Raw genomic sequence first — 16,003 nt, 5'->3', positions numbered from 1 at the left:
CCCCAAATATCTACTTTCACTAATATGCATGTAACTTATTTAACTTTAGTTATGTACATATATAGGTGTGTTTACTTGTAATATTTTGGTTTTGAGTTTTGATTTTGAATAGTAAAATTTTGAATTGAAATAGTTGTTTGATGTGATATAAATATGTATTGATGTAATATTTTGAATGTAAAATTAAATTTTAGTGTAATAAAATAAATAAAAATTGAGTGTTTGATTTTATGCTTTTGGAGTAAAAAGAAATTTGAAACGGTAAAATCTTACAAGTAAAAAGACTCGTATAACTTTGTTTATTCTGATATAAATTTTTATTATTTGATTTATTTATTTTGGTCAAATAGAATGTTGAATACCTTTACCACAATACTCCATAAACAGATAGTAACATAAATGAAAGGGAAAAAGACTCTTTTTATTTTTATTTTTTAATGTCATCCTTTATTATTTTAAAATTATATCTAAATCATACTTTCTCTGGTTCATAAATATAGTTTTAATTGGATTTGGTACATGATTTAAGGAATATTGATATTATATTAGTAGTTGATAAAAAAAATATGAATAAAATTTTTTTTTTGCCCCCGTGAGTGTATTAATTTAAAAAGTAGTGACAATTATGTAATAAAAATAAAAAAATAGAAGTAATTTTACGGTGATATAGACTATTGTTTTGACACAGATTAAAATGGTAAACAAAACTATTGTATTGGGACGAAGAGAATATATTATACTTGTCCTATAATTCTAAGATGCTGGAGTTTTTTTTGGCACAGTGGAGAATGCGTGGATGATATATTGATATCTACTTGAAGATTATTTTAATATTATAATTAAATTTTATATTGAATTACTATTATAATTAAAAGAATGGCAAAATTTATTATAATTAAAAGAATGGCAAAATTTATCCACCCAAAATCTTTGATATGACCCTGCCACATCAGCAATTTCGGTGACAGAATGTGTTTTCTTTACTAGAAAAACACAATTTTGTTTGTCTGGGGTTTGAATTTTGAATTGGGATTTGAATAGTAAAAATTTTGAATTTGAATAGTTATATGATGTGATGTTTTGAATGTAAAATTGATTTTTAGTATAATATAAAAATTGAAAAATAGGTGTTTGATTTGATATTTTTTGGGGAGAAAAAATTGGATGAATAGTGTAAATCCAATCCAATTTTCCAAACAAACACACCCTTAAATAAAAATGTAGAATTATAACAAATTGAGACCGAACTAGAAATAAGTAATAATTTAAGGAGCAAGTTGATATTATTCCTAAATAAATAAAAGCGCATGTTTGGTATTTCACGCTTTCTCAGTAATATCGGTGGTATTACTTTTAGGTTTAGACATTGTCACGAATTCGTCTACTCTGTCAGTCAGTTCGTCTACCTGCACATACAATACAGATCATTCAAAAGAATTTACAAAAAGAATTAATAATATTTTATAAAAATAAATAATATATTCTTTTATAAAAATTATGAAAAATAAACACTAGAAAAGATCAAAATATAAATACGCTTTTGATATTTAATTATTAAATTTTACAATTCTCTGTCAAAATATATTATTTAGCCTAAGTCACGTCCATATTTTCTTTCCTATAATTCTTAACTAGTCAAATTATATTGTCATTACATAAATTATTATATAACCATTATTTTTTCCAAACACTCATTATTATAAGTAAATGGCAAAATAAATATAAAAATTTAGCTTAGATGCATGAAATATTTTCTTAAGTACATTTTATTGTATAATTTCACTAGTGTTAGCAGAAAAATGCACATAATGATTCTATACTAATGAAAATTTATATGCAAATATAGAAATTTTATAAAAGCATGCTCTCTCGACCCAATACATGTTTACTATTTTTGTCCGTTCCAAAACAATGGTCTCATTTCCATAAATAATCATATCACTATAAAACTACTCTTACTTTTTCATTATTATTACACAATTGCCACTACTTTTTACACTAATATACTCACAAGGGTAAAAAAGTTTTTTACTCGTACTTTTTACCCACTACTAATATAATATCAATATGCCTGAAATCTCGTGCCAAACACAACCAAGACTATAATTTTGGGACAAAGTGAGTACTATATTGTGCTGATCCAGCCAAGTCAGCATGGTATTAATTTGATCGAATCAACACATATCATATGAGTATTATATCTTATAATACAACATATATTGTGTTATAAGATAACATATGATGTATTATAAATATGTTTTAAAACTATATACTTGTCGCCAATATGACATATGATAATCCGGTCAAATCAACACTATGCTAACTTGACCGAATTAATAACTTAATCCATGCCCATATTTTATATATTTAAATTTAAATTTAAACTATATGTTATGAAAATATAATTATCTATCTTAATCATTATTTTAAATGTATACCTTTTCCATGAGATCTTCGACTTTCTCGGCTCCCTCGTGTGTTTTCTCGGCGAATTCCTCGACAATGCCGACCATTTTCTTAAGCCCTCCCTCCGGAAGCGATTCCGATAAGTCCTCCGCTACCTCATCCACATGCTCCGCCACTTTTCCCACAGCGTCGGCTATTTTCTCCACCGCGCCCGCCGCCATATCAATTTGCTCTATTATTATCATTAAAATCAATAAATTTTCAAGAAAATATTTTTTTCTTTTGTATATATATTTACTATTTAATTTTTATTATTTTTAAAGTATTTAATACCCTCTCCTTTCCGATTCAAAGTATTCTTTTTATCATTTTAGTTGTTCCATTTCAAAGTATCTATTTAATCATGCATTAATACCAAAATATTCTTTAATTTTTATTTAAATTACAAACATACCATTACATATTCAATCACTTTATACCAAAAATTAAAGAGTAAAAATGTCAAAATTTCTTACACATCGTCCACTGACCAATAAAATACTATTATTTCTTAATCTACTATAAAAATCCGCCCCTTTTGTTTTAAAACGGACGGAGGGAGTAATTATTTTCCTTTTTAAAATATAAGAACTAAAAATAGAAATATACTAGCTAAATATTTCGAAAATAACCTATAGTGATTTAATATTTGAGAAATATTGTATTTATTATATTTTGTTGATTTATTCATTAGTAAAAATAAATTATAGAGTTCTTTTTAGTATTTATGGTTGTGGGTGTTTCGAATTTCTCCAAAATTTTTACTATTCATTATTTTTTTAATTAAAAGTATTAAATTGAATAGTTTCTTTTGTATTATATTAAAATAAATTTTACATTCAAATCATCCCATCGAGAATTATTTATATCATATTAAATAATTGTTCAAATTTTAAAAAGTTACTTTTTAAATTCAAACTACCAATCAAATCTACCCTAAATTTTTAGATTTTTTATTATTAGTTATTTTAAAATGTAAAAATATTACAAAAAATTGGGATAGTCGTATGAAATAATAATAATGTGCTTTTTAAAAAATAAAATAAAATTATTGTAAACATTAAAAGGAAGAATTACTTGTTAGAGTCAATAGTCTTTGAATCAAGAGTGGCACTGCTACAGCCAATCCTGCTATGCCAGCTATCCTGTAAAATTAAATTAAATTAAATAAGGGCTTGTTTTACCTTGTGTTAAAATAAATTCTTCGGTTTTTTTTTTTTTTAAATAAAATTATATATTATTTTATATTTAAAATATGAAATTGAAAATACATTTTATATTAAAAAATACAAACATAAAGCGTTAGTTTTTTTTTTTTTAATGAAATGGGAACCCGCAGTCGAAAATGCGCATTGGGTAAACCCCCGACCGAACCTAATACCCTGCAAATCAGATCCAACAGAAAAGTCACACTAGGCGAACTATGTGTGGCAAGTGGACCTGAAGCGTCGTAATATTGAATATAATTGACTTAGATTTGAAATGATAAAAGAACAGATAAAATAGTTTTAAAGAAAAAATATTTGTTTTTGCTCCCATTATAAATTACAATAATTAATTACTGTTTCATTGAAAAATTTTAATTACATTTAAATTAAAATTAATCAATTTTACTCTTATTAAACGGGTTTAATACGGTCATATTAGATGACTCAAAAAGCTGTCTAAACTTTATAGACGGTCAACACGGTCATGTTCATAGCTTGTTCACAGTTCTGAGTTCAAATTATTTTTTATGTTTATAATTTAATTAAAATATTTATAATTCAAAATAATTTTTAAAAAAAACAACATAATTTTAATATTTTAAAATATAATTGCGAAATAACAATAATAATAAATCAATATATATTTTTAATAATCGTAATTATATATTTCTTTCGTTACAACTCAATGTATTTTTTTTTATCATTTTTGTTACTATTACTCAAAAATATTTTTTTCTTATTTTAATAAAAATAATCCATATACAAATGTCAAAATACTCAAAAATATTTATTTCCTTCAACTTATTTTAATACTACAAAATTTCAATATTAATAATGATTTGTTCACATTGTCTTATTGAATAAATACGTTTCTACAATAGATATGAAAATTAGTGTTAGTAATATAAAAATAATATTTTATATTAAATTATTATTTCTTATAAATAAATAACATATATATTGTAATTATATATATAATATTAATATGTGTTTATTTTTATTTTTTGTAATATTTATAAAAAAATATGCTAAAAAATATTTGGTGAAAAAATACATTAGGGTGTGTTTCTTTGAGGGATTTTGCCAAAAATTTACTGTTCATATCAAACATCAATTTTTTATTTCTTATATTATTCTAAAAATTAATTTTACATTCAAAATATCACATCAATACCTATTTATATCACATCATACAACTATTCAAATTTAAAATTTTTACTATTTAAAAATCGCAATTCAAAATCCAAACGTCCAAACAAACACACCCCCGACATTTAATAATAATAATAATAATAATACCTCCGTCCCGGAAGAATAACATTTTCTTTTTGCACTTAGATTTTGAAATATTAGTATTATATTGGTTTACAGTAAAAAAAAATAAAAATACATTTATTAATTTGTGTAATACAAAATAATAACATTTGTATAATATATTAGAAGTTGTAATGATATTAATTATGCTATGTATGTAGTACAATTACTAAATTAAGAAATAATATCGGACAGAAATTGATATCCTTCTTATGGGACGGAGGAAGTAATAATAATCATAAGTTTGCAATTAAGTAGAATATTATATATATATAATTTATATATAACTAATCACATTTATATTTTGCATCATTATACTTAACATTAAAAATATCTTTATAATTTTTTATACAAATATCCTTTTGCAATTTTTTTTTAATTTATACTATGTTTTATATAATAATTAATATTTAAATATTAACATGAAAAAAAAAAAAAAAAATTGTTGTTTTTCATTTTAAATCAAAATGATTAGGCGTTCAAATTTTCATATCCAATTATTATTTAAATTAAAAAACTAATTCAAATTTCAAATACTTTTCACCTACCTCCATAAACACGAATTTAAGAACCAACTCGAGTGGGGGTAAAACGCGACATGTAAAAACGCATTCGAGTAAAAAACACGACTTACCAGGGGTTGTCAGAGAGTGAAAAACCGCCGGGCAACGGCAGCGAGAAGGAGGCCAGCAGATCTCCGGCAGCTCCAACCGCTTCTGGACTTCCATCGCTGATTCTCACAACGAATTTCCTGCCAGATCGCCAACAAATAACAAATAATCAGTCGATTAACAAAAACGAGGAGATGTATAAAATTAATAGGAACTTTACCTTCTCGGAGGCTTATTTAGTGCAGATTTGGATTTGATTTGCTGCGGAGGAGATAAGATTGAGGTCGTAGGATGAAGAGAGAGCGAGAGCGAGAGCGATCGGAATTTAGTTGAAGATGGAAGGGTAGGGAAGGCGTGGAGAAGAAACTCCGTTGAGGAAGCCATGGATTAATGTATTATAACTGCTTGATATGAACTTGAGTTCGATTGATGGCGTGTGAGATCGGATCGGATCTGATCAATTAATTAATATATACTCCCTCTCCCTCCAACTTTCAACAATCTATTCATTTTTCTATTTTGATATGTCTATATTATACAAATATCATTCATACAATACTAAAAGAAATAATTTAACTTTTTTTACCTCAATTTTTATTTTATCCCAATATAATATTAATATTTCTAAAACTCCGTACAAAAGGCAAATGTATGCATAAATATGGAATGAAGAAAATATTTTATAAGCTAAATATGAAGGATACTACTACTACTATATGCCATGCATATTTTTAATACTATATTTTATTTAAGGGTAAATTAATTTTTTTTATCCAATACATTTTTATCATGGTAAATAGAGTATGTTGCAAATTAATTTTTATGTGAAATTTTATATACTTTTAGTCCTTCTATATCGGAGATGTCTAGGTGACACTTCGCGTGGTTTGAACATCCGACAAATATGTGAATTTTTTTTAAATTTTAAATTTTAAATTAATTGATTTATTATTTTGTAAAAATTAAAAAATTTCAAAAAAAATATTGAAAATTAAAAATTAAAAAAATCACGTCTCCACCAAATTAGCAACACTTAGCGGACACGTATCCTCCAACAAGCCACATGAGTACCGTATAGGCATCTCCAGCACAAGATAAATAAATTGCCAAATTTTTTATTTACGGAATTAATTTGCGATAAAATTCAGATATGAGACTAAACTGATAAAGATGTTAACTAAAAAAATCGATTTACCATATATTTTATTTTGTATATTACGATAATAAAATAAAATAAAATAAATACATTAGACAAATTCTTTAGATAATTTATATTGCTGCTAGCATGCTCATGATAAAAAAAAAAAAAAAAAAAAAAAAAAAAAAAAAAAAAAATTCACCAGAGCCTCCGGAGAATAATATGTTGAGAGAGTGGTGAGAGCAGCCATATATATTTAACGATGAACAGCTCATATTAAACCCCTAGAATGAACGACTGAGATTTAACCTGGAGAGACTGGGTCACAAACAGGTTGGGTCAGCACCGGGTATGGATCACGGGTCGCTGCTCACACGGTAAGACGGTGATATGGATGCGGGTCAGGCGGATCGGATCTATGGGCCAAAATACAACAAATTCAATAATTGATTTTAATCGATGGTATTTTAGATATTTAAAAAATAATAATAATTCAATGATTTCTAATTAAGAAAAATCAATTGTGTTAACTATTTTAATTATATATGATAATAATTTTACTGAATGATAGATTTATGTAATTAAAGAATATTTAATAATATATTTGATTTTTTTTTGTTTAATTAAAAAGATTAAAAAATTTAAATGATAAACAAAATTAAGAAAATATTATACCTTTTTTTTTTATCTATCTTTTTTTTTTTTTTCCATTAACATATAGTATTTGATATTGATTTTAAAAATATATATTTCTGAATTAAAAAATTTGTAAATGCTTTTACCAATATTTTTCCATATTTATTAAAGTGTGTTCTATTTAAGCCTAGGCCCACCTAAATAGGTTGGGCTTGCATTGAAACCTTAAACTATATTATTGGGTTTGATCTAAAAATAAATTTATGTTTAATTCTTTTATTCCAATTGGTTAGATCTAAGGGTGTGTTTTTTTAATTTGGATTTTAATACGAGAGAGTTTTGAATAGTAAAATTTTTGAATTAAAATAATTGTATAATTCGATATAAATAGATGACTGCAAGACCCATCCGTCGAGCAGGGACAAAAGTCGGCCTTAGTGATCTGGTGCCGAGTGGAAGGGTCATCGCTCAACGGATCAAAGTTACTCTATGATAGAGCTGTAAAACAAACGAACAGTTCGCGAGCTCGGCTCAGTTCGGTTTGTTTGAGCTCGCTAAGAGCTCGTTCGTTAAGCTAAACGAGCCGAACACGAATATAAATTTTGGTTCGTTATGTTCACGAACGAACTCGAGCTTGTTCGCGAACAGTATTTATTAAAAAAATTAAATTAATAATTTTATATTTAATAAGTATATATATTTATAAATATTATATTTTATTCATTTTTTATTCAAATTTGATAATAAAAATTATAATTATTATTAACTAAATTTAAAATTTTAAAAGAAATTAAATAAATAAAATAAAATTTCTCTTAATGAGCCGAACACGTACAAAAAAATTATTAAACAAGCCAAGTTCAAACAAAAATTTCACCTCGTATATCTTAACGAACGAACACGAGCCGAGCTCAAACATGACAAGTTCGGCTCTGTTCGACTCGTTTACAGCTCTACTCTAGGGATATCAGGCTGATCTTCTTCAAGAGCTCTTATTGACGGAGTCGTTTGGCACCTCGATGACGTTGATGTTATATTTTGAATATAAAATTAATTTTTAGTATAATATAAAAAATAAGTATTTAATTTGATATTTTTAAAAATAAAAAATAAAACATTAAGAAACAGTAGAAATTTAAGAAATCTGCCAAACAAAAACACCTTAAAGGCATTAATTTTGAAGGAAGTGGGCCCAAACAAATAAACACAACCCAGACCACAGGCCCTTGGCTTATCCTATAAATCAAATTTTGATTTTTTATTTTTATATTATATACGAAGAATCGTATTATTTTTTTTGGGAAAAAATTATTTTTAGTTTCAATATAATCAAAATTCATCAATTTTGGTCCAAATATAAAAATCTTATCAATTTTGGTTCCAATATAACCAAAACTTATCAATTTTTTGTCCAAATATAAATTTTTCTATCAATTTTAGTCTCAATATAACAAAAACTCATCGGTCCAAATATAATCAAACATTATCTTTTTTAGTCCAACCGTCAACAAACCGACGAAAAATGCTGAAGTGAAAAGAAATCAAACCTTATATTTATATTTAAAGAAATTGCACAATCTTGCAAGTCTACATCAGCATTTTCCGTCGGTTTGTTGACGGTGAGACAAAAAAAGATAAGGTTTGATTATAGTGGGACAAAAAATAATGAATTTTGTTTATATTGGGACTAAAATTGATTAAAAAAAATTATATTGAGACCAAGAATGATGAGATTTGATTATATTAAAACCAAAATTGATAAATTTTGATTATATTGAGACAAAAATTAATTTTTTCCCTTTTTTTTTTTACTCCATAAATATTATATATATATATATATCCAAATCAAGAATAATTAGAGTGTTAACACATATAACACATGATTTCAATCGACATAACTTGTTTTATTAACATATCTCTTGTGTAAAAATAAATGATAATATATATTTGATAACCTATTGTTAGTTGAAATGTTATATTCAAATTATATTAGCACATGCATTTAGTGTTAATTTATATTTCATATAAGGTAAATGAATATCGTTTGTTTGGGGTTTGAATTTTGAGTTGGGATTTGAATAGTAAAAATTTTGAATTTGAATAGTTGTATGATGTGATATAAATAGGTGTTGACGTGATATTTTGCATGTAAAATTGATTTTTAGTATAATATAAAAAATGAAAAATAGATGTTTGATTTGATGTTTTTTAGAGAAAAAAATAGGATGAATAGTAAAATTTTGCAGACATCTTACAAACGAACACGTACTTAAAATCAATTAGGGTGTCTTTGTATGTAGTTAGGATGTTGAGCAATAAAAAATTAAATTTAAATAATAATTTGATTTAATATAATATTTTGAAAATAAAATTATATTTTAGTACAAAAGATACCAAAAAATAATATATATATATACTTTATCTATTCTAACTTAATTTTTTTTTTTTTTTTTTTTTACAATTTTTGTTCATCCCACTCCAAAGTATTCATTTTCTATTTTAATAAATATAATCATACCCAAATATCAAAATATCATTAAATTTTATCTAAATTACAAATATATCATTACAAATCAATTATTTTTTACATAAGGTCAAATGACAAAAATATCAAAACATCTTACATACTTCCACTAACTAATATTTCTCACTTAATTTGTCAACTTTTTCTATTTTTATCTGTTTCACATAATTTGTCATTTAATTTTTTGGAATATAATAATACACTTTAATCACATTTTAAAATTCATAATTTATAATTTTTTTATTTTAAATAAATTTTTAGTCATTTTAATTTTAATTTATAATTATTTTTATTAAATTATAATGATTTTCACCAATACACTTTTTAATTACTTACTAATTACACAATATCTAAAAATTTGTGCCTAAGCTAAATGAGAGAAATTAGCTAGGACGGGGAGTAAAACACTACTACCTCCGTCTTGTTCTAAGGGTCTCATTAATTTTTTGTTTGTTGATATTTTAATATTAATTATTATATCAAAACGTAGTACAAATTAAGAAAAAATTGCAAAGATACTTCAATTAGTGTCTTGTAATACTAATAGAAGGACATTTGCATAAAAAAAATTATACAAATATAAAGATATTTTTAATATTACGTATAATAACGCAAAACGCAAAACACAAATGCGACATTTGAAAGGGGACAGAGAGAATATTATTTTTTAATCTATTACAAAACTCCAAATGACCCATTTGGACCGAAACACAGGGAATATAAAGGTGTGTTTCTCTAGCCTAGTTTTTGACGACAAGCCTGACAGGCTGTCTGTTTCCTTGCTTTTTTTAAAAAAAAATGTAAATATATAAAATATTATAATAATTATAATTCAATAAGATATATATAATATATATTATTTTGTTGAGAATAAATTTTTTATAATACAAATAAATAAAATTTAGAAAATATATATGCAAATATAATATAAATTTATAATTAAATTATACAAATTAATACATATTTATATTATTCTATTAATTATCATCAAATTAATACACATCAAAATTTTTCAAACTCAACTAAAACTTAAATACAAAAGAAATATATAAATTCATACTCACATCAAAATTCCGATAAAAACAAAACAAAAACTCAAATTTTCCCAAAGCCAGATAAAGAAAAACACCCTAGGCTTACTTTTGTGTTAAAAAAAAAAAAAAAAAAAAACTAAATTGCACAAAATTTACCTGTGGTTTCATGAAATTGCACCAAATCCCCTATACTTCTAAAACTGCGTCAAACTCCCTCGTGGTTTCATAAACTTTGCATCTAACCCCCTCAGCGGTCTTTATTTAACGGTATTTGACATAAATGCGCTCAAACTACAAATAAATTTTAGAATCTCAATTTCTAAACCTCTAATATTACAAAAATATTTATTTTTTTTATATATTTAGCCTTAAAAAATAGTAAAAATAAATTCTTAAAACCTGAGAAAAACAACTATTTTTAAATATATTTACTATTTTTTTTAGGGTAAATATAAAAAAAAAAATAAATATATTTGTAATTTTAGGGGTTTATAAATTGAAATTATAAAATTTATTCGCAGTTTGAGCGCATTTATGTCAAATACCGTTAAATAAGGACCGCTGAGGGGGTTAGATGCAAAGTTTATGAAACCACGAGAAAATTTGACGCAGTTTTAAAAATATGGGAGATTTGGTGCAATTCTATAAAACTATAGGTAAATTTTGTGCAATTTACCCTTAAAAAAATATTAATAGTAAAAATACTTCAGAAAAAAGGCCAAACAAACACAGTATTAATGTCTCTTATGATTAGAGACAATTAATAATGTCCAAATCAATTGAGATTTGGAATGGAAAAAAGAAAACATGCCCAAAACATGTCCCCTCTTTAATGACGCCAAAGTGACGTAGTTTTGATGTTATTTTATTAATTATTTAATTAAATTAATTAATTAATCATATTTATTGATATTAATTAATTAATTAATTATAATTCCTTTTATGCATGCCTCTTCGGACCTCCAAAGGGTACATACCCCTGTGGGCCCCACTCGTGGCCTCCTCCCATTGGTCGGGAAATTATTACTATCACATATAACGCCGAGGTCAACCGTCATAACGGCGCCCTCAGAGCCGTTAGTTTTTCAGTTACTGAATGCAGAGCACGATTTTTGGCATTTAAAAAAAAAAGGAAAAATGCGCCCCCTGCATTAAAGTCGCATTTTAATAATCCGCCGGAATTCCGTGCTGACTATATCCAATGTTCCGCCACTACATTGATGTCGCATTTCTTAGTTAATTAATTGCTCCCACGCTATTCGATTTAATAATTTTCCTATATAATTGCATAAATGTTCTGTCTCACATAATTTTTTATATTTTTTTCGTTGATATTACATAATTTATTATTTTTTTTTAAAAAAATATAATTATATATTTACACATAATTTTAAAAATATTAGTATTATATTGGAATATAGTAGGAATAAAGTATAAATGACTAAAATAACTCTGTTAGTATGTGTGATATAAATGTAATAACATTTGTGTAATATATTGTAAGTTGTAAGGGTATTTGTAACGTTATGTAGATAGTACAGTTACTAAAAAATGAAATGGATACTTTGTTATGGGACAGACTAAAATGGAAAAATAGATACTTTATTATGGGACGAAGGGAGTATTTTAAATTTTATACTCCTTTCGTCCTATAAAAAAAAATACAATTTTCCATTTTTATCTGTATTAAAACAATGATATCATTTTCTTATTTAGTAATTGTAATATAACATAATTAATACCCTTACAATTTTTAATATATTATACAAATATTATTTCTTTTATATCATATTCCCTTCGTCTCAAACATTCTGCAACATTTCTTGTTTGGTATGTCCCAAACACCCTGCAATATTTTCAAAATAAGAAATAATTAATTATATTTAATCTCTACCCCACACTTTATCCCCGTCATCCAAATAAAAAAATAAAATATATATTTCTCTCTCTATCACATTATTTAATTTCTAAATTATCATACTTAATACTACCCACCTAAAAACTCGTGACAAAAGCAAATGTTGTACCTTATTTGGGACGGGGAGTACAATCTAATTAGGACATTTTTGTCTTTTTAACTATAAACTAATATAATACTAATATTAAAAAATCTACGTACAAAAAGTTAATAATATTCTTCTTTCGGGAAATAGATAGTATATTTTTTAATATTTAATTAAATTATTTAATTATTTTAATTTTAATCTACAATTATTTTTACTAATATATTTGTTAATTAATTACTAATTTCATGTAATATGAATTAGTAAATTGTTTGAGTGAAGTGACTTTTATTATTTTTAAATAATTTTTGCAAAAAATTGTATATTTCTATTAAAAAGCATGAATTTATTTTATTTTTGGAAATTGTCACGGTATAAATGAACTAATTCATATTGGTTTGATTTGGACTTTTATTTTGATTTAATATTTCATACTAAAAATTAATACTTCTTCGGTATCACATATAACCATTTTAATATTTTAGTAAAGATAATTTTTTTTTTAATAATTTTTTTTTTTTTTTTTACAGTTTACATGATATTATCAACAATATCATTAAAAAATTAATGAGTTTTAAAGGTAAAATTGTTCTTTTTATCTTTCTATTGTATTATTCGTTATAAAATACTAATATGTTAAAATTTACATGAAAAAATAAATTGATATATATATATAATTTAGACAGACGGAGTATATTACTATTGATAGTGAGAAATCAAATTGATTTGAAATATGGTATTGATTAAATTTTTATTTAAATATTATTTTTTCTGTCCGATTTATCATATCTATATTACCGTTTCTGTCCGTCCCACATCTCATGTTATTTTTTTTTTAAAATGATTACCATCTTAATTTTATTTTAAATTTTCTAATTTAATTTTTTTTAAAAAATTTTAATTAAACTAATTGTTATCTTAATCTTAATCTATAATGATTTACTCCCTCCGTCCCATATAATTTGTTCCTATTTTCTATTTTCGTCCGTCCCACGTAACTTGTCATTTCTATTTTAGAAATATAATTATACACTTTAATCGCATTTTAAATTTTAAATTTTATAATTTTCTTAATCTTAATTAAACTATTTACTTATCTTAATTTTAATTTATAATTATTTTCACTAAATAATAATTATTTTAATATGATTTTGTACTATTTTAATATGATTTTGTACGAGAAAATAGTTTGTTTTTTTTTAATTGAAATAAATGCAGGATTTAAAATGTTGGTTTCGATTTGAAATCACAATCAAAAACACCTTTAACAAACCCTTTGTTATTTAATTTTTCAAATTTCTTTATAAACATCGAGTGTGTTTATTAGTTTTTCATAGTTTTAAAAAAATTTTGTTGCGATGTATGAATAATTGTGAATGTATAATATATAAAATGATAAAAATCAATCAAAATTCTACAAACAAACACACCCTAAGTGAACACACTCGTTGTATTTAATATTTTTTTTATTTAAAGTATCGTAATAATAATTTTATCTAAATATACGTCTATGTATATACTCCTTCCGTCCCACATAATTTGTTATTATTTTCTATTTTCGTTTGTCCCACATGACTTTGTCTTTTTTATTTTTGGAAATATAATTATACACTTTAATCGTATTTTAAATTTTAAATTTTATAATTTTCTTAATTTTAATTAAACTATTTACTTATCTTAATCTTAATTTATAATTATTTTTACTAAATAATAATTATTTTTACTAATTATACTTTATCTAAATTTTCGTGTTTATAGTAATACACTCGTATTACATGGGACGGAAGGAGTATCAAGTAACGTTCAAGTAAACACATCTTAAAATAAGATAAATACATCTACGCTAAAAATTATGTCCTTAAACATGTCCGTTTAAGTATGATCTGTGATTAATCCAACGGCAACGGTGAGGCCACGTCAGCGGCAAGAAAACGTGTTTTGTTATCGCCATGCACGTGAGAGTTGTCGGAGAGAGGGTGATCGCCATTCCGTAAAGTCGTGCTTCTGCGTGTGTGTGTCTTACTGACAAAGGACAATTATATTTATTATTTATTAATTAGGATATTATTTATAATAATAATAATAATAAATAAATAAATAAATAAATAACGGGCAGGTGCAGAAACCCGACTTTGAGGTGTATGGTTCCACGACTTTTGCATGATTTGCAGGTAATGCTCTAAGAGTTGTTGCCCACCACGTACACACACCGCCTTCATTTAATGGATAATAATAAATAATAATAATAATAATTAATATTTGGTAGATTATTTTATTAGGGTGTGTTAGTTCGTGTTTACCATATATATATATATATATATTAGTATATACTAAGTTGGAAGTGTCTACATACATACGGTGACAAGTGATTATACTAGCATTTAAATTTTGGGGCATAAAATATTATAATTTATTTAATATTTAGCTAGTAAATTTAAATAAATAATAATAACAGAATTATATATAAATTTAGATTGTTTTAGAGGCAAATTATATATAAATATATAAAAATTAATATTTTTAATACTTAAAAAAATCATAAAAAATTTAGCTTGGGTCCATTGACCCTAAACCCTAATGTAGTTCTGTGTCTGCCTACCTACTAAAATACTTTTGATTATAAGAGTATATATTTAATATATATATAGATATGTGGCATTAAAGTGAATATTTTAGTATTTTCACGTGAAATAATGATATTTTTTATTAATATTGTGAGGTCTACGGCTAGTAATTAAAAATAATAATTCATTCACCATTCAATTGTTTACTTATTTGATCGGACACGAATTTTAAAAAAAATATATAAAAATAAAAAAATTTACTTTATAGGGTAAAGAAAAAATAGAAATAGTGGATTTTTTACTAAAAATGAAATGATAATAAATTTAGATGACAATCAAAAAAAGAAAATGAGAATATATTTTGATGACAGAAAGAGTATATATACCAGCTGTGATAGTCGTACAAAGTTATACTCCCTCCGTGTCATAGGAGTTTCATTTTCTATTTCAGTCTATCTAAAAATAATTATTATTTTTTAATTTAATAATTGTACTACTTACTAACATAGAAAATACATTTTTAATT

General features: G+C 24.6%; 1 protein-coding gene across 1 annotated transcript; it reads right to left on the bottom strand.

Annotated features, from left to right (window-relative positions):
* Nucleotides 1–1,188: 1,188 nt before the first annotated feature.
* On the bottom strand, nt 1,189–6,037 carry LOC127250123 (uncharacterized). Its single transcript, XM_051273282.1, has 5 exons — nt 5,799–6,037; nt 5,602–5,718; nt 3,523–3,590; nt 2,439–2,638; nt 1,189–1,406 (listed from the first exon to the last, which is right to left on the bottom strand). Exons 1-5 carry the CDS (start codon nt 5,960–5,962, stop codon nt 1,320–1,322), a joined length of 636 nt encoding a protein of 211 aa, XP_051129239.1. The 5' UTR covers nt 5,963–6,037; the 3' UTR covers nt 1,189–1,319.
* Between the last annotated feature and the right edge of the window lie 9,966 nt (nt 6,038–16,003).

Source organism: Andrographis paniculata, unplaced genomic scaffold, assembly GCF_009805555.1.
Source record: "Andrographis paniculata isolate CXL003 unplaced genomic scaffold, ASM980555v1 Contig37END, whole genome shotgun sequence".
NCBI lineage: Eukaryota > Viridiplantae > Streptophyta > Magnoliopsida > Lamiales > Acanthaceae > Andrographis > Andrographis paniculata.
This window is presented reverse-complemented; position numbering and strand designations above follow the sequence as displayed.